This window comes from Phascolarctos cinereus, unplaced genomic scaffold (assembly GCF_003287225.1).
Source record: "Phascolarctos cinereus isolate Bilbo 61053 unplaced genomic scaffold, phaCin_HiC Scaffold_2;HRSCAF=192, whole genome shotgun sequence".
NCBI classification, from domain to species: Eukaryota; Metazoa; Chordata; class Mammalia; order Diprotodontia; family Phascolarctidae; genus Phascolarctos; species Phascolarctos cinereus.
The window spans coordinates 263,168,929-263,188,119 of record NW_027555625.1 but is presented as its reverse complement, the minus strand read 5'-3'; the positions used below and the strand labels follow the sequence as shown (position 1 = coordinate 263,188,119).

The following is a 19,191-nucleotide window of genomic DNA, read 5'->3' as shown; positions in this document are numbered from 1 at the left end:
TCCAAGATAACAAAAAGATTTCTATTCTAACATATAATCAAGAAATGATGGCATGAAAAGGAAAAATTATGATGGGTCACCTTCAGCTTCTTTCTTAGAAAAATCTCACCAGCTAAGTTCATTTCTGTGCAATTAGTTTATGGGAAAAGAATTCAAATAAAAACATTACTGAAAGAAATATATTGCACAAGATAAAAATAGAGCACAGTGATAATTATCTAAGGATAAACTAACATTTCATTAATCTACTCATTTTTTAAAACCTAGCACAATTTGTTTGTGCTTTGTTTATCAGATCTTAATTCTTTAATGTGTTTGCTATAATAACTGCACTTGTGCAGATGTAATAATAAATACAAACAACAAAAATATCTTCAAAGCAAGGATGACTCTGCATTTGCTTTTTATTTGTGACAAAATGCCAATACATTTTATTAATTGCAACTAGGATTTTAGTTATAAAAAGACTTAAAAGGCTGATTCTATCAACAAAATTAAACAGAGGACATACTATGTAGACAAATTTGGCTTACAAAAACCAAAAACCCATTACTGTGGGAAAGAAAAGTAAAAATTTTGGCCAGACTGTGTATCTCTTTTGGTCAATATAATAGATAACTGAGCAGCCATTCATTTCATACATGTAACCCAGAGACACTAAACCTGGTTATTCTGAGTAACTTTTGTGTGTAAAGTGAAAGAAATTGAGTTTTTTAATGCCTTTATCAAAGGGAAGATCCACTAGAAACTTCCAAGAGTTGAAAGTGGGGTAGGGGACACAGGTTGTGTAACTACATTTTACCTTTAAAAATAAAATGGAGGTTACTTCAGGGTTGCAAAGAGTTTGAGGCAGGGCCTTTAACTCTCACCAACTGCGCTGCCTTGTCTAGTGCTATTTCCTCTGACTTTCAAATCCTTTATGCTTTTTAACACATGCTGGCATCTAATGCCACCTGGGACCACCCTGTGAAAGGCCGGGAGAGCTCATTTCAATATTTTCTCTCCTCCTGGTGAAATATTTATTGAAATGGCATACAGGAAAAAGTCTCCATCCAGTTCGAAAATTCTTGGCCTGTAAACACGACCCTGGGATGGGGTTGTTGCATGACACCAGAAAATAAATAAATAAAAAAAAAGAGAGCCCACATTATGCAAGGCCCATGGTTTCAATGGAGAACTCAAAGCATGAGAGCGTCTCTGGTGTTAACACATGAAAAACTACCACTCTAAAGGTGTATGAAAATGACGACTAGGAAAATGTTCTAACTGGTTTGGACTTGTATATATGGTTTTATCTGATTGATTTTTATAGTGACATTTTTTAGGGAGAAAACTTATTCTGCAGTGATGGACTAACAAAAATTTTGTGAGCATTTGGGCAGGAAAGAAAAAAGATAAACGATCTCCCCTCCCCCAAAAAAAAAGTTGGAAAGGGGTTGGAACATATTTACTGGAAACTTACCATTGATAATGCCATATTTCTGAGCAAGGAGAGCTGCCTGTAGACTTTTCCCACTGCCCGTGGGTCCACAAAGCAAAATCTTTGGAGTAAAAGGAGCATTCGACCGGTGCTGGCTTTGGACATAGGTTAGAGCTAAAGAGAAAGAATATAGGGATAATAGATTCAAGGTCCCAAATAAAAAGAAAACCATCTTACCACACCTTGGCTTTGCTATCTTAATGGGAACAATTATTCCCTTCTTTTCTAACACCATGGAAACTCTGTATCTCTGCTGAGTAGCCATCAGAGCAGCAGGGGAAAATAATTATATTTCAGGGACTCTGCCCTCCATGGAAAGACATAGCAAAGGCAGAGGGGCAAGGAGGGGAGTAATTAATTTCAGGAGAAGCCGCAGAAGCACCTGAGCACTGCCCAGCAATCTCTACAACATACAGTGGCTTCCATTCTTTCCCACATGTTCAGACTACTTGTTATTGGTATGCGGGCTGTACATGAATGGCATTGCACTATGATTTCTCAAAAATCAAACAGGATTGTGGACTTCTTCATGCTTTATTCCTATTATTATTATTTGCATGAAAAAGAGGGGTGGCGTGAAGCCCCCAGACTGATTCTGTTCTCCCTTGTCAGAATCTGCTTTTGATTTCTACTGATCATGCCTGGTATTAGATGGAGGGTTCTAATAAATTTATTAGTCCGAGGGCCTATCTCCTGGGAACTTCTAAAGGACGGCAGGATTTGTGAAGAATAATCCGTGCAGCTGCACTCCAGTGACACAAACTTGGTTGCAGGTCCCCAAAGAAATGATGATCAAATAGGTCAGGGAGACGGTGGGGTTTAGCTCCACAGGACTGACTAGGGTGTGCATGGCATCTGATGAACAAAGAGAAATGGAAACTCGGAGGTGAGATACTCCTGGAAATGAGGTGACTATCACAGCAGTGTGCTTCAGGGGCCAGGAAGTCATGAGAGAAAACAAGTGAGACCACCTGAAACCAGAGGGACGAAAGCTTGGGGAAGTGAGACAGGCTCATCAGTCCAATGAAAAGGCAGACACTCTGGAGATCTAACAGCAGGTATTTTACAAGGTTGCAGGACCCCCTGTTGAAACCAGATCCCCTTCTCCTTAACCAGGACTTCTGAGGGAACGGGGACTCTGGCTTTGCAGGCAATTTGCAATTGTAAAGACAATTAGATTGCAAATCTGTATGTAAGCCTTTGGTCCCAGAATACTTTCTTATTTCCATGACCCTTCTAAACAGAGTTTCTAGATTCTGCCCGATGAAGGAACATAAGAAGAGATGCAGATGCCCCTGATTTCAGGAAATAGGACACTTCAAAAGGGGAAGAACTGTTACCTAGTGTTGAAATTGTGGGAATTTTATAGTCAACAATCTTCACAGATCCATAGAACCCAGATGGGGATTCAGACTGAAACTGAGAACCCAGAACGTTAAAGTTGAAAGTCATCACAGAGTAAAGAATGTTAGAATATAAAATATTAGAGCTGGAAGAGACTTTAGACCAAAGATTGTTAAAACTCAGAACAGTGAATCCAGAAGAGTTCTGAGAATAAAGAATGCTAGAATAGAATAGCCTAGTCCACAGAATGTTAGAACGTGAAGCCATTAAAGCTCAATGGAAAACCTTAGATCATAGAATGGCAGTATTGGAAGGAATCTGAGCCTTAAGTCTACCTTAGTCACCTTATTTTTTTTTTATTAATTTATTTTGATTTATGAGCAATCACTTCCATAAGCTTTTGAGTTTTAAATTTTTCTCCCCCTCCCTCCCCAACCTCCCTCTCCAAGACAGCGCACAATCTGATACAAGCTATACATACACATTCCTATTTACCAGTCACCTTATTGATGAGGCCCAGAGACATTCTGTGAATTGTCCACCCCCCAGGTCACATGGCTAGTAAATGTCAGAGATGGGGGTAGAACTAAAAATACTCTTTTTCACTGTAACATATTGTCTGCATCCACTTCCCAAACAAGAAAAAGCTGGAGAAAGCTTGCCAAGTAAGATTCTTTATCCTCAATCCTTTTCACAATCCAAAATGTCTAAAAGCATACACGCTACAGGCAAAGCAGCCTGCTTACAAATGGTGCCTAATTTACAGTAAATAACTAAGTTAATTAGAAATAATGATCCCCCAGACAGTCTCAATATCTAATTATTCTTTTAAAAATATCTGGCTGGTTGATACACTGCAGAGAGGAGAGGGGAAAACAAACTAGAGATTATTTTTTTATTCCAATTTTCAATTTATCTCTCTACATTATTAATTAATAATAATTAATATTCAGACACATTTTTATTTACAATTCCAAGCATGAATTCTTTATGAACAATCATATGAACTTTTAAATTTAATTAAGTAATTTGGAAGTAATTAATGTATAAATTCAGAATCGTGGCATAATATAAACTTCTTGGTTGTTTATCTTAGAAGTACAGTGCTTGTTATTAAAGATCCTTTTGAGATGCAAAATAACTAGAAAATTTAAGTGATCACAAGACTGGGATTTTTTAAAGTGTAGTATTCTCTGGACTTTCAGCTGCTAGTTGTTTTTTTTTTCTTCTTCAGTTTCAAAATATGAGATTGTACCTCAGGTATCACTCAAGTAAAATCAAGTTTCAGAAAAACTCATCAAAGCAAAGCCAGCTTACTCATCACACTCCTTCATACACTAGCTCTTCTTCAATTAAATGCCCTGAGGATGGCTGGCAAGACTCTGCCTGGGTCCTATCTAATAGGACCCAGGGTGATTGCTATGGGTCTGACCTGGATAATTTAACCCCTCAAAACCTAAATCTCCTTTTCTTCAAGAAGTTTATTCAGATAATTGCCTCAGTTTTCTGCATTGCTCTGCCGGTGTTGACAGATTACAGGCAGACATTCCTCAGGCATCCAGCACCTTTAGGAAACTGGTGAATTTTCTAGATAACTGAAAGTTGAGCCTTTAAGCACAGGAAAAAAAACTATTATAAGATGCTAAACCTTTGAGATGGTAATATTTCTGAAACACATTACACTCTTTTTTTTAATAAACAGGATTGCTGAACATAATTTTCCTTTTTCTTTATGACTCAGGAAAATCATTAATGACAGCAATTATTGAACTATAGAAGAGTCATAGTGATGTGTTCAGGGGCCTATTGAAGTGTACAAAGCTTCTTGCCCCCAAATTAAATAACCCCAAACTTTTTAGAGAGGTTGAGTCCATTTTTTATAGTTTTTTTCCTAGTCTATTCACTCCCTCATTATCATTTCTTTTTAAAAATTTTTTTTAGTAAACAATTGGGGAGCAAAAAGAAAGAAAATGAAAAATGAAACTTATGTAACAATACGCATAATTCAAGCAAAATGAATTCCCGAATTAGTCATGTCCAAAAATGTACGTGTCATTTTGCATCTCCCTGCCAGGAGGTGAGTGACAGACATCATCTTTGGGCTTCTGGAATTATAGTTAGTCTTTGCATTGATCAAAGTTCTTAAGTGTTTCAAATTTGTTCCTTTTTATATTATTGTTATTGTATAAATTGTTCTCGTAGTTCTGTTCACTTCACTCCGTACCACTTTATATATGTCTTCCTAGGTCTCCCCAAAACTATCCCTTCCATCAATCCTTATAGTACAATAGTATTGTTACACTCATGTATCATATTTGTTCAGCCATTCCCCAACTTGTAGATACCCTGTTACTTTCCAGTAATTTGCCACTATAAAAATGGCTGCTATAAGTATTTTGGGACAGGTTAATCCTTTTCCTATTTCTTTATTGTCTTTAGCGAATGGGCCTCAGAATGTTATCTGGTCAAAAGGTTTCGGGAGGGGGCCGGGTATAGTTACAAATTGCTTTCCAAGATGGCTGAATTGATTCACAGCCACAAACAGTGCCCAACTACATCTTTTTTTTTTCCTGAAGCCTCTCCAACATTTGTCATTTTCCTCTTTTGTCATTTTTATCAGTTTGATGAGTGGGAGGTGAAACTTCACAATTGCTGTTATTTGCATCTCTCTTAGTGATGTGGAACATTTTTTTTAAATATGTTGTTAATTTGGATTTCTTCCTCTGAAAACTGCTTGTTCATAACTTTTGGCCATTTATCAATTGGGAAATGATACTTATTCTTACATTGGAATCAATTCCTCATATATCTCGGAATTAAAACCCGTGTCAGAAAAACCTACTGCAAAGATTTCCCCGCCCTGCTAATTCATTTCCCTTCTAATTTTATCTAATCAGTTTTGTTCATGCAAAAATTTAAATTTTATATAATCAAAATTGTTTATTTTTCCTCCTTGTTCCCTTATTTGGTCATGAATTCTTCCCTTATCCATATATTTGAAAGGAAATTTCTTCTTTGTTCTTCCTATTTATTAATGATGCGACCTTCTACATCCAAGTCATGTATCCATTTGGAACTAATCTTATATAACATAGTTCAACATTTCTTGCTGTTGCCAGTTTGGCTGTCTTCTCTTCAATCAATCAATCAATCAACATTTATTAAGCAATTACTATTGCCAGGGACTATGCTAAGTACCAGAAATACAAAAAGAGGCAAAAAACAGTCCCTGCTTTCAAGGAGCTAAGATATATAATACACACAATAGCCTCAGAAGTTATTGTTATAAAGACACCGGATAAATAAGATGTTACTATATTTTGGTGGTCATCTTGAACAGCTCTGGAATATTTCAAATGATGCTATGAGTTTCTATTTACCTTGGTAGAAGACATCCACACACGGCTGATCAGAACTGATAACCTTCAAAATTTTAGGATAAGAAGGGAGAATCCTATTAATGTTCTTGTGATATTCCATTAGTCTCTTGGCAGTTTCCTCCTCCGAGATGCCCAATGGTACCTTCAGCCGGCTCTGTACTTCAGTATCCGAGGGCCAGTCAAAAGTTGTGTGATAAACCTCTAAGGAAAAAAAAGGGGGTGGGGTGATCTATTAGAACAAAGACCACTGCTCCAAATCACCAAAGCTCTGACCATTGAAGACCATATATATACACCATCTGTCCACACTTTCTATATTGGACCTAAATTTATGCTAACATAAAGCTTAGAAATCTTTCATTTATATTGTTGGGTTATGATCCAACATTTATTCATTCAATAAATATGGGACTGAGTGCACAAGTTCTTACTTCAGTCCCCAGGTCTTCTATTGGGAAAGATGAAGCAAGAATTCAACTTATTTGTGCCTCAGTATATTTGGAAGGGGTGAACAATCACAGACTACAACTGAAGAAAACACAGCCCTATCTGAAAGATAGCCAGAAGCCAACTCGACTCCTGAACGAAGACTAGTACAGACATTCATTGTTAAGCAAAACTTAATTAAGAAAGTGATACAAAACAAAATTAACTGTTGTAATATATTCCCAAGCCAAATATAAATGATTTTGTGAGTTATTTACCACTTTGGATCATCTATGCCACTGTTCCCCACTTCTCTTAGACATTGGCTGTCCAGGTAGAAGGAAAGAAGAAGCTATTTCTCTTGGTCCCTAGAAGGTTCCCTTCCTCAAAAGATGGAAGAGGCATCTTCATGTATTCCCTTGCTCCATTCACTAAGGTAGATGTGCAGTTGACTGTTCAACAATAGCCCACAGACATAAAACCACACCCCTGAAATCACAATCTCACATCACTGATATATTCCCCGAAGTGCCACCAGCTGTTTATGCAGCTACCATGAGTTTCTTGCTAATAATATGGTCCTGAGGCCAAATGAAAAGGAAGTCCTCATCTTTCTGCTCCATAACATAAAGTCAAAATGTTGGAGTGGAAGGATGGATGAGGTCCTAGACCTGATGTAGACCTAATCCTGAAGGAAGGAAGGAAGGAATGAAGCATTTAAGTGTTTACAATATGCCCCCAGGCTATGCTAAGACCCAGAGACACAAATAGAAAAGCAAGACTGTTCTCAAGGACTTCACGCTTTAATGGGAATTTGTCTCAAACCCAGAAATTTTCTAAGGCCAATCTGGACTACTAGTTCCTCCCCTAAATTCAATATTCTATCTCCCAAGTCTGTGCTCAAGCTGTTTCCCAATGTACTTCCTCATCTTCACCTCTCAGAATTTGGTAGCCAGTACCAAAAACCACACACAGTAGGTGCTTAATAAATATTTGTTTAATTGAATTGTCAAGTAAGTTTGGGAAGTGCTGAATTAGACTTGTGTCTCACATTTAATGAGTCTATGGATTTATGAATCTAAGAACAGAACCAGGACAAAGGAAAGAAAGGTTACCATAACACGGCTATGGTTTCCTTAAGACTGATTCTACCATCTTGGTATGATTAGCATCCACCATACTATTTTTTTAAACTCTGTATTAGAGACGACTCATCTGTAGAAGTAAGTTGGTCAGTTAGTCAGTCAATAAATAATGATGAAGCATCTACATTGTGCTGGGGATACAAAAAGAGGCAAAAGACAGTCTCCATTCACAAGGAGCTCACAGTAACATTACCTCCATTGTAAGGATCAATCCGTTTGCCCAAATTTCTCTCAATCAGGACGGTGTCTGGAGCACTCAGCACAACTAGAAAGAGAAGGAAAAAAAAGAAAAATAGGTTAAACATATGACTTTCTATTTTGTTTCTGTATTGGAGAAATGTGGATGTCATGTGAGGCTGAGACCAAATGCTACTTACTGACATGCCTGGGAGAGATTCCACATGTCTGTATCATCAATGCCTGTTCTCGAGTTTCAGGAATGCCATCCAAAATCCAGCCCTAGTTAGAAAAATCAGGAAAGGCAGTTTCTGAAAAGGACAATCTCCATCTTTAATTAAACCTGAAAAGTCATATGGGAATGAACAAAACCCTAAGGCCCAGATAGAATACCAAGACATTCCCCTCAACCCCTACCCCTGCTTCTACCATTACTTATGCCCCTCATTCTTTCCTCATTCTCTCTTCTGTAGAGACATCTTTTCTCCCTTTTCTACTCTCTTTTCACTGTTCTTTTCTTTTTTACCTTTTCCCCCCCTAAACTATAGCCTAGGTTTATCAGTGGTCCCCATAGGTTGGTGATCTTCCCTTTCTAGTGTATAATTTCATCAATTGAATTAAGGGAACTTGATAAAGGGTCCCCTGATCAACCCCCTGCTAACTTTACAAAAATACCTTTTCTTTCTCAAAGTACTTTCTTAACTTTAAATTCGACTTGAGCTATTGTTGCTACTCTTTATATTCCCGGGATTGTTGACAGCCTTCTGATTTCCTTTGGCCATGTGAAGATGACCAAATATGTGCAAAAAGGAACCACGGACATCTAACAATAGAATTATAGGCTTTTCGCATGAAATTATCTTCATTCTGGAATTAAATAACTATTCTTAACTTGTCATCATGAATTACTTTCCATTTCAAGCTACTCCCTGCCAAGTTGTTCTCACTATTCAGAAATGTATTTCAATAGCAATGGAAAAGTACATGATGGGTATATATAGATTACAACCTGCTGCCAACAATGATTTGTGCATAAGTATCATTAAAAAAAAAACCCACTGGTTCTGAGAACACGTAAGACATGTGGATCAGTCATGCACCAAGAATGAGGAATAAGAGATAGATCATCTGAATACTACTGCATTGATATCTGCTGTTTTTTTAATCAGCCAAGATTAACCCCACTGAAAACACAAGAAAAACAAAGGCCATTACACCTATGTATAGTCAATCAAAACAAACGTCTACATTGGCCATGTCCTAAAAAATATTTGTCTCGTTCTGCATTCTGAGTCTTTCACCTTTCTATCTAACATGTTTCATTATTAGTCTTCTAGAATTCTGATTAGTCATTACACTGATAAGACTTCAGCTCTATGGTATTCTGTCACATCCATATACCATGACTGGTCCATCTATTCCTCAATTTATGGGCAACCCCTTAGATTCCCCATTTTTCACCACTTCAAAAAAAGATATCAATATTTTTGCACTTCCTTAGAGTTAGTTTTGCTAAGGACTAATCTCTCCCTTAATCCACCATCCAATTCCTACTCTTCTCTTCTCCCCTTTCCCTCTTATTTCCCTGTTAAATGAAACATGTTTCTGTTCTCAGTTGTGTGTGTATGTGTGTGTGTACATGCGCATGCATGCATGCATGTGTATTCTTCCTTCTTTTGACCAGTTCAGATGAGAGTGGGGCTCAAGCGTTAAGTGCTCTCCTCCACCTCCTCCTCTTTGCTTGTAAAAAATGTCTATTTATGTACCCCATTTTGTGAGACAATTTTCCATAACTTTCCTTTCCCTCCTGCCCCCCACCCCCACCTCCACCCCCACCAACTCTCAATGTATCCCTCTTCCCCTCTCTCTCCATCCTGCTCTAAGTTCGTCAAGACATAACAGAACCACTCCCAGGCCCAGCCTAATTGAATTCCCTCTACGACCTGAACGACGATATTGCTCATAGGGTACACGCATATTATCTTCCCATATTTGAATGTAGTTTGTCCTTGTTTAGTCTTTTATCATTCTTCATTCATGTTTATCTTTCAATGTTGCTCCTCATTCCTGAGTTTGAACTTCAAAGTTTCTCTAAGTCTTTGTTCTTTTCATTAGGAACCCTTTGTTGTTGTTGTTCAGTACTGACCGACTCTTTGTGACCCTTGGTTTTCTTGGCAAAGATATTAGAGTGGTTTGCCATTTCCTTCCTTCCAGATCATTTTACAGATGAGGAAACTGGGCAAACAGGGTTAAAGTGACTTGTCCAGGGTCACAAAGCCAGTAAGTGTCTAAGGCTGGATTTGAACTCAGTGAGAGGAATCTTCCTGATTGCAAACACACAGTACTCTATCCACTAAGTCACTTAGCTGCTCCCTAGGGATCATTGGAAGTTCTCTGTTTCATTAAAGATCCATTCCCCACCTCCCCTTCCCGCCCCCAGTTGCATTATACTGAGTTTTGCTGGGTAAATTATTCTCAGCTTGTAAACTCATACCCTTTGCTTTCTGTAATAGCGCAACTCCAAGTTCTCTATTCCTTTACCATGATGGCTGCTAAATCGAGTGTGATCCCAACTGTGGCTCCTTACTTAGTACTTCAATTCTTTCTTCCTGGCTGCTTGCAGTAATTTCTCTTTGACCTGGGAGCTCTGGATTTTGGCTGTAATGTTCCTGGGGCTATGATGTTTCCCTTTGGGGTTTCTTTCAGGAGGTAACCAGTGGATTTGTTCTAGTTCCCTTTTGTCCTCTAGTTTTCAGAGTTCTAGGTAATTTTCTTTTCAGGTTTCTTGAAATAGGCTATCTAGGCTTTTTTTTTTAATGATGACATTCATAATATAATGATTCTTAAATTCTTTTCTCCTCAATCTGTTTTCCACATCCATTCTTTTTCTGGAGGTGTCTTTGATTTTCCTTTTTTTTTTAGTGCTTTAAAAGACTTTGTTTTAATATTTCTTGTTGTTGCTTCATGAAGTCATTGGCTTCTACTCAGTCCATTCTAATTTTTAAACAGTTTATTGCTTGAATAAAATTTTATACCTCTTGTGCCAAACATTTAATTTCCTTTTCCATTTCTTCCTTCCTTAATTCTCATTTCTTTTCCCATTTTTTTCCCTCAAACGTTCTCATTTCATTTATTAAATTTTTTTTTAGCTTTTAAAAAAAAGTCTCACTTCGTCTTTTCCAAGAATTCTAATTAGTTTTGTGCCCAAGCTGTGTTTTCTCTCTGAAGCAATGCTTGCAGATGTTTTGGAGTCATTCTCTTTTGCATTTGTGTCTGGAGTGTCCCTGTCACCATAATAGCTCATTATGGTAGAGAGTTTTCAGTTTGTTTGCCTGTTCTTCCAGGGCCTTGTTGTTAGTTTGGGCTAGTCTCTGTGTACTCCTGAAGGGAAGGTCGAGGCTGGCCCTGTTGCTACTTTCTTGGGGTATTTAGTCTTGTGTTATTCCAATACCTCAGGGACAGTCTGGGGACCTGCAAGCTTTCAGTGCTCTGAGAGTGATCTGATTCAAGGCAAAGTCTGATTACCGGCCCCCAGTCTGAGCTGTACAAGTTTCTGACCTGGGTTTAGGTCTAAGCAAGGGTAAACTGCTGCTGGGATTTAGCCTCTATTAGCTAATTGGAAAGCTCCCAAACCACTGACAGCACAGCAGTTAATACAGAACAATTCAACCCAATTTAATTTAACAAACATTTATTAAGCACCTACAGGATGCAAGACACCGCATGAGGTGATACAAAGACAAAAACAAAAAATTGTTGTGCTGATTGTTTTTTCCTCTCTAAAAAATACTATTTGTCATATAGGGTTGGCTCTTGGGGCAAAGGGGGGGGGATAATTAGGATAACTATGATGGTGTAGGAAACAGAAACATAGATCAAAAACATTTTAAATGTAATTAGGAAATGTTTATAACAAAATAAATAAAAATACAATACAGCTTAAAAGAAAAAGAAAAACAGCCTCAGTTTTATAGGAGTTTACCTTACACTAGAAGACGTGCATAAGTAAACAGATGACTAAGAACAAAATAATTTGAGGAAGGAGAGAGAACTAAGGAGGAAGAGGAAAGGCTTCCCATGGCTGGTGGCACATGAGCTGAGCCAAGGAGAAAGCTAGGGATTCTAAGAGGTGGAGGTGAGGAATGAGCACTTTCCAGATGTGGTGAAAAGCAAGCCTGACGCAGGGGCACAGAGACAACAGATGGAATGTCGAGTCCAGGAAACAGCAAGTAAGCCAAGTAGGATGTGAAGTGGGAAAAATTGAGGAATAACAAGTCTCTCTTGAAAGACAGGCTGAACACGTGATGAAAAATGCTACCCACATCCGTGGAGTTTGAATGTAGATTGAAGATTCCTATTTTTTCTTTTTTTTTTTTTGGTGGGTTTTTTTTCCTCTTTTAGAGTGTGTCTTCTTTCACAACATGACTAATAGGGCAATTTGTTTTGCATGATTGCATGTGTATAACCTATATCAAATTGCTTACTGTCTCAGGTAGGGGGAGGTTGAAGGAAGGAGGGAGAAAATTTGGAACTCAAAAAAAATTTTTAATGAATGTTAAAAATTGTCTTTACATGTAATTGGCAAAAAATAAAATATTATTTAAAAAAAAGAAAGAAAGAGTGGATCCAAATTCTGAAAACTTTAAGGGCTAAGCTCAGGAGTTTGCATGTTATTAAAGAAACACTAGAAATCTCCTGAAGATTCTTGAGAAGTGGGTGACTTCATCAGATCTGGGCTTTAAGAATATTGGTAGCTGTATAGGAGAGGGGATTGGAGAGGAGAGAGCCAAAAGTCCAATTAAGAATTTCAGTAACATAGGCAAGGGCATGAAATAGAGTGGTAGCCATGAGAGAAGAGAAAAGTAGGTAGATGCAAGAGATGTTATAGAGGTAGACAATCCATAAGATTTTGCAGTCAAATGAAGTCCATGACGTCAAAGTGTAGTTCTTCTTCCAAGGCTGTCCATGACTAGATTCACATTGGATTATGAACTGGCCCCTTCCAAAGGGTCATATTCTCTTATGTCTATTTCCTCCAATCCAGATTTTACTCTGGGAAAATCTCCAAACAATATCCCAAGTTCAGGTTTCCACAAACGTGAGTAAGAGAGATCATTACTGGCTCCATATGTTTATCCTTCATTCTCGAAGAGGACCATGACATAAAGAAGGTGATGTCACAACTTACAAGTAAATTGGATTTAAATGAGGGAGGGCTGTGCAAAGTCACCAGCCTCACTTCTTCCTCCCAAATCATCTGGGTCCAATGGCAAGATACAGATCAGGATGACTGGAGATTGATGCATGGAAGACCTTGACCTTTTTAAACTAAGGTCTTTTAACAGGTTTCAGTTTGAGTGAGGCAATGCCCATTCAGTGACAGAAGCTAGGCAAGAAAAGAGGCAGAGAATGGCCTCTTTTATCTAGGAAAAAAAAAAGGGAAAAAAAAAGAAAAAAAAACAATCTGGGAGGGGAAGACCCTCAGGGTTTCTGGCCAAAGCAGAAACAATTGCTATTTATATTCACTCTGAGTCATCAGAGCTCAAACTATGACCATGTGAGGCTAAGGCTGGGACCTGTTGTTGGCCAATCAATGAGAGTACTGGCTCCCATCCAAGCATTCAGGGTAGCAAAGGCATATGAGTAAAGGACATACTTTATTTCACACCACAGAAAACACAGAATATGCAAAGGATTCACAGGAACCAACCAAGGGATAACAAAGAAAAAAAAACCATTAGGTACTTAAAGCACGCAAAGAAGTACATCAGAGTTTTTCCCTTTAAAAGGAACTGAACTTGGATTACCATTGCTGCAACAGCGATATTCTGAAGAACCCCACACTCTTCAGTGGGTACTTTACGCAGTTACTCCTCCAAGAATCATAAAGCCTCCGCTCCTAGAAGATAGAAAGAGAAGAATTTCCCTCCTCCTGCCCCATCTCTCCCCTACTCTGAAAACAGGTATAAGGAAAAAGGGCCAATAGCCATCTGTCACTCATTTACATAAGCCAACATTATATAAGCCAGACCGACAAGGGTCCATCTTCTCAAGAGGCCTAGCCAGCTACTAGTCACCTTGGGAGATGCCTGAGTCACTGTAGATGAATAAGGAGCTCGTGTCCTGTCCTCTCAACAAAGTGCCAATGGGCATGTCCACAACTGCCAAGGAGAGGTGCTCATCAGGTACCCCAAAGGCTCATGCCCTCTAAGCACATCAAGGAGCTCATTAAATTGATCTGGGAAACTCCTACTGTCCCTTTTTTTTCCCTTTGCTTTTACAACCTCCTTCCCCTAAAAAAAACCCCACAACTTTTTTTTAGAAGCAATGTAATGCAGAAGAACTACTGACCTAGAAGTGAAGGGATCTGAATTTTGGTTCTAGATCTGCCACTAACTTGCTGTGTGACTTGGAACAAGTTACTTGCTTTCTCTAGGCCTCTTGGTCTCTCCTAATCCATACGGTGAAGTGATCGGACTAGTTGGTCTCAAATACCCCTCTTCTAGCTCTGTCACCGCTGAGTTGTTGTTTTTAAATATTTGTGCATGTATATATACATGCGTGCGTATAATATATGGGTATACACACATGCGTGCGTATAATATATGGGTATACACACATGCGTGCGTATAATATATGGGTATACACACATGTGTGTGTATAATATATGGGTATATATACATGTGTGTATAACATATGGGTATACATACATATATTGTATATATATGCTATATACATTCACATATTTATTTATATTATACTCAAAGCACCTACACCTACACAACATACATGGTATGCTGCTTTAATCTAATAGTCAATTAGTTCAAACAGGATCAGTTTTGGGGGACTAAATTAAGCAGATTATTTCAACTCTCCATTTTGCAATTGGTAAGACACCTTGCTATTAAATGAAAACTAGAAATGAATTGTCAGACTTTGGCTCATTGCACATATTCCTTGCAGGAGATCTCACTTTAAACCAGATACTTAACAGAACTTGGTAGCTCTAAAGATATATTTGTTGGAGCCACACAAATACAAAAATTCCCACAAAGGTCAGAGGGTAGATTGATAGGCATGAAGCAACAGTCAAGGTCATGCACAAAGAACAACAGTGGATTTACAGAAAGAAGTCAACTTTAACCTACCAACAGGGTGCGGGTTAACAGAAAACAAATGTCTTTCCCAATGTGTTGTGTGGAGAGGAGAATTTTTCCAATATTAAAATATTTAGGTTGCTGCAGCAATCGAGTGAAGATAAAAACAAGCCAAAGAGATTTAAAAAGCAAAGAGCACTGGCAAAAATCAGGCTTGCTTTCATTATTTTCTTAAATTATACAGCAAAACTCAGAGTCACTGAACCCCTCATTTCTAGGGCTAATGAAGCAACAGTGTTAAAAAAAAATGTTAACAGCCTTTTGCTCCCTTAAGTCCTTGTTATAGCCAGCTAAGTGTTGGATTGCAGATCTTAGAAAAAATAAACATCTACAAATTTAAGCAATACTATAGGAGTAGAATAGAATACCTCCTTTTTTTAGAGGCATGGTATTTGATATCTCTCCCCTTATAGATCTTGAATTTGAATCAAAAATTTCTAAAAATTTATCAAATTCTTAACTCATTTTTCTTTTCTTTGAGATATGTAAGGGGGGATGTGTGTGTGTGTGTGTGTGTGTGTGTGTGTGTGTGTGTGTGTGTGTGTTTTATAGAACAACTGCTTGTCATCATGCTTCAAATCACTTTTGGGGAATGAAGGAGGTTTGTGTAACATCTTCACTCAGTACCTAAAAAAAGACCTCTGCTTTTAATATTGCATTACTGAGCAATCATTTTAATCTCTCCCATAAATTTTCAGCTGATAACAGTATGTGGTCCAGAGCTTTTAGAACTATTTCAGGGGAACATATCTCACTGACTTCTTTGGGGGAAAGTGGGACATTCCAATTACACAGGAAAAATGCAGCAAATGAGGAACAACTCCCTAATTAGCCTGGCTTCACTGATGCACCATTCTCCAGGTGCAGGAATGAAATAAAAACGGAATGGAGCAAACCAGCAGTCAGCCGTTCCCAGGGTCTGCTTTCTCGGGCTGGGATGAACGAGAAGGTCACCCAGGTGCCAAGAAATGAATTATTCCCTACAGGACTCGCAGAGGAAAGAGAATGCTAGCCCACATAATGGCAGTACGAATAGCATCAGAAGTCCAGAGTTCCACCGCAGAGGCAGGCTGTTTAGCCAGCCAAGTGAGACATTTTATCACCATGCCTGCCCAAGTCAGCTGGCATGGATTCCAAAGAACTAAAGGGAGCCATAAAGCAGATCTCTGGTATCAAGGCAGTCTCAACATGGCAAGTCTCCAAGACAGAAGCTCTGACTCCAGCAGTGGAGCTCAGAGAACATCTTTCTCTTTCAAGTTGCTCTTAATTTTACAGAAATTGTATGCAACTGCCCAGCTTCAAAATGGACATCGCTTTCCAGTCTAAAAGGAAGCACTTTGAGCTAGGGAACAGACAGCTTAATGCCTGTAAATTCCAGCGAAGCAAGAGGTTATATAAATGAGGAAAGAGCAGCCTATCACTAGCATTATGGGGCACCAAACACATGTGGAATAACAGCTGTACAGTTAGGTTTATAGGTCGGATTTCCAAGAGTCTCTGGATTCTAAGGTATCAGTCCATTCCTAATTAGAATATATTATCCATCTTCTTGACACTTCAGTGAAATGTCTATTCCACTCCAGAGCTGCAGCTTTGTTCAGAACAGGTTAATTGATATTCTGATGCATTCTCTCACCATACCCCCAGCGGCTCGGTTCTGTTTTATCACACATCAAAAAGGCCTTCTGCTCAGGGCACCCCATGCACCAGCACGGGGCTGGAGGTCTGAGCAGCTGCAAGGAGTACGGTATCACAGGAGGGACAAGCACTGAGCAGATGTCACAGATAAAAAAAAGAGACAGAGAGAGAGAGAGAGAGAGAGAGAGAGAGAGAGAGAGAGAGAGAGAGAGAGAGAGAGAGAGAGAGAGAGAGAGAGAATAAAAAGGCAGGAAGACTTGGGAACCAAGCAGGGGGAAATAAGGCACAGCAGAGCAAGACCTGACTTCAAAACATTCCTATCATGCTTCATGCGAACACAGGTCCTTTCTGCCCTCATGATCATTATTAAAGTGCAATTAGCAACTTCACATGATAAGATTTTGTTGCTCTCTGAATCTTCTATTCTGATGAGTTGCTCTTCATCTCATATCCCCTCCTTTGAAGGGGAGATTGGATGTGTTCCCTTGTGTTTTAAGCTCCTTGAGGGCAGGGACAACCTTTTATTTATCTAACTCTCCTACAAGTACCCAGCGTAGCACCTTACACATGGTAGGCTTGAAATTGTTGGTTAAATGAGCGAATGAATGCCCAGGTTTTCTCCCAGCATCACTACTTCGCCCTACCCCAAATGCGATCTGCTATAGGTTTTCAATCAGTAAACACCATGTTATCTCTTTAGATAGAGTCCCACACCCACTCTTCTTCAAAATCAGATCTGGATCTATCATTGAGTGCCTCCAGAACCAGATTAAAATGTAATTGGGAAATGTTTAACAAAATAAAGAAAAATACAGTATAGCAGAGATAATCTTCATCTGTGGTTTTGTAAACCAATAGGTGACCTGAAGGGATCCGTTTTTATTTGAGTTTAACACCACTGCTCTATATTATACAATTAAACTGGTCACCTAATTTTACTCAAATGCCATGCGAAACTCTTTCTGACCACCTAGGCTAGCAAAAGGGTCCTTATTTTGAATTCAGGCCTTCAATTTAGATACTTCACAATGTTTGAAAATAAAACAACTAGGTGTTTATGAAAACATTCAAAGCTACAAAATAGTTACTACAACAGATAATCCAGATATCCAGCAAAAATCAGGTAATGTTTAAAAAAATCAAGCCTTATGTCATACATACAGACATATAGATAGACAGATAGATAGATAGATAGATAGATAGATAGATAGATAGATAGATAAATAGACACATACTAAAAAAAGATTCTGGGAATGCTCTCTAGACCTAACATATATTCTCTGTACATTTATTACATACATATAATCATAATCCCAGGTATTTTGTACTCTTCCACCAACATTATATTAACACTGAGTAAGTATTGTTTAGAAAAACAGGTCTATACAAAAACCACACTCTAAATTTTTTAAATGATAATAAAAGTGCAACTTCTTGGCAGGAGGAATAACGTATTCCTAATCTGAAGAGAGTTATTAAAGTAAGACTTGAAAAATATGTTTCAATTATAACTGGGGCAAACCTAACTAGGGCATCAATCACTAACTATTCAGTCAAAACCACTTCTTCAGGCTACTTTAACCATTAATTTTACATCAGCTAATCTCAGCCCATGGATTGTAGAGATCAAATCCAATGCTGTAAAACAGTGTTTTCTTTATATGGAAAGCTAGGCTCGTGACTAGGGTCAGAGAGAATGCATGTCTGACAGGTTCCACATTCCTACTATGTTTGCTGGACTGAATTGAGTTGGACCCATGTTAAATCATATTAAGGTAGTAATTATACTTTGAGAGTGCTCACTTATTTACCTAAGAGCCACTCATTTAATGAATTTTTTAAACACGTACCTGCGTTTTTCTTTTGCAAAGTAGAAATCTGGTGTGATACTGCCTTTATTTTACTTAGATTTTTATGAAAACCCTCAGTTAATCTCCTTCATTATTTAATGCCTCTATTGATCACCGCATGACCTTGGTTAAAAGTCATTTCTGTTCTTTAAGTCTCTGTTTCCTCATCCATAAAATGAGCTGGTCACATTCGATGACTTCTAAGATTCCTTCAAGCTCTGATACTCTCTGTTCTATGGTCCAGTATCAGTAAGTCTAATCTTTAGTAAGCCTACTTCCATCTACAATGAGCCACATCACATAAAAACCAATTCCATATATCAGAGAATCCAGTCCACATCAGCAATTAAAATATTTCATTTACTGAAAGTATCTCCAAGAATTCCCTTAATTATCGATCTGGTGGTAGATCATTTGGAGGGATAAGGAAGCTCAACTGGTTTTCCAGTATCTTTTACTTGGGTTTCACAATTATTATAACTATTTCAACAGGATCCATCCCCTTTTCTCTCATCTCAAGACCAAATCTTCTGACTAGACTTTCCTTGGTCATATCATGCTGAAAAACAGGGCTAGTCCATGACAACTTTGTAA

General features: G+C 38.3%; 1 protein-coding gene across 4 annotated transcripts in view; it reads right to left on the bottom strand.

The window, feature by feature from the left end:
- AK8 (adenylate kinase 8) overlaps window positions 1–19,191 on the bottom strand; it is a 156,722-nt gene that overhangs the window by 85,469 nt on the left and 52,062 nt on the right. For 2 of the 4 annotated variants that reach the window (XM_020973469.2, XM_020973468.2), the window contains 4 exons: window positions 8,153–8,234; window positions 7,969–8,040; window positions 6,205–6,405; window positions 1,463–1,594 (listed from right to left, as the gene is read on the bottom strand). In XM_020973469.2, coding sequence (XP_020829128.1) covers window positions 1,463–1,594; window positions 6,205–6,405; window positions 7,969–8,040; window positions 8,153–8,234 — 487 coding nt within the window. Of the gene's footprint in view, window positions 1–1,462; window positions 1,595–6,204; window positions 6,406–7,968; window positions 8,041–8,152; window positions 8,235–13,759; window positions 13,899–19,191 lie in introns of those variants that run through there. The other 2 variants (XM_020973470.2, XM_020973472.2) reach the window with 2 other exon arrangements.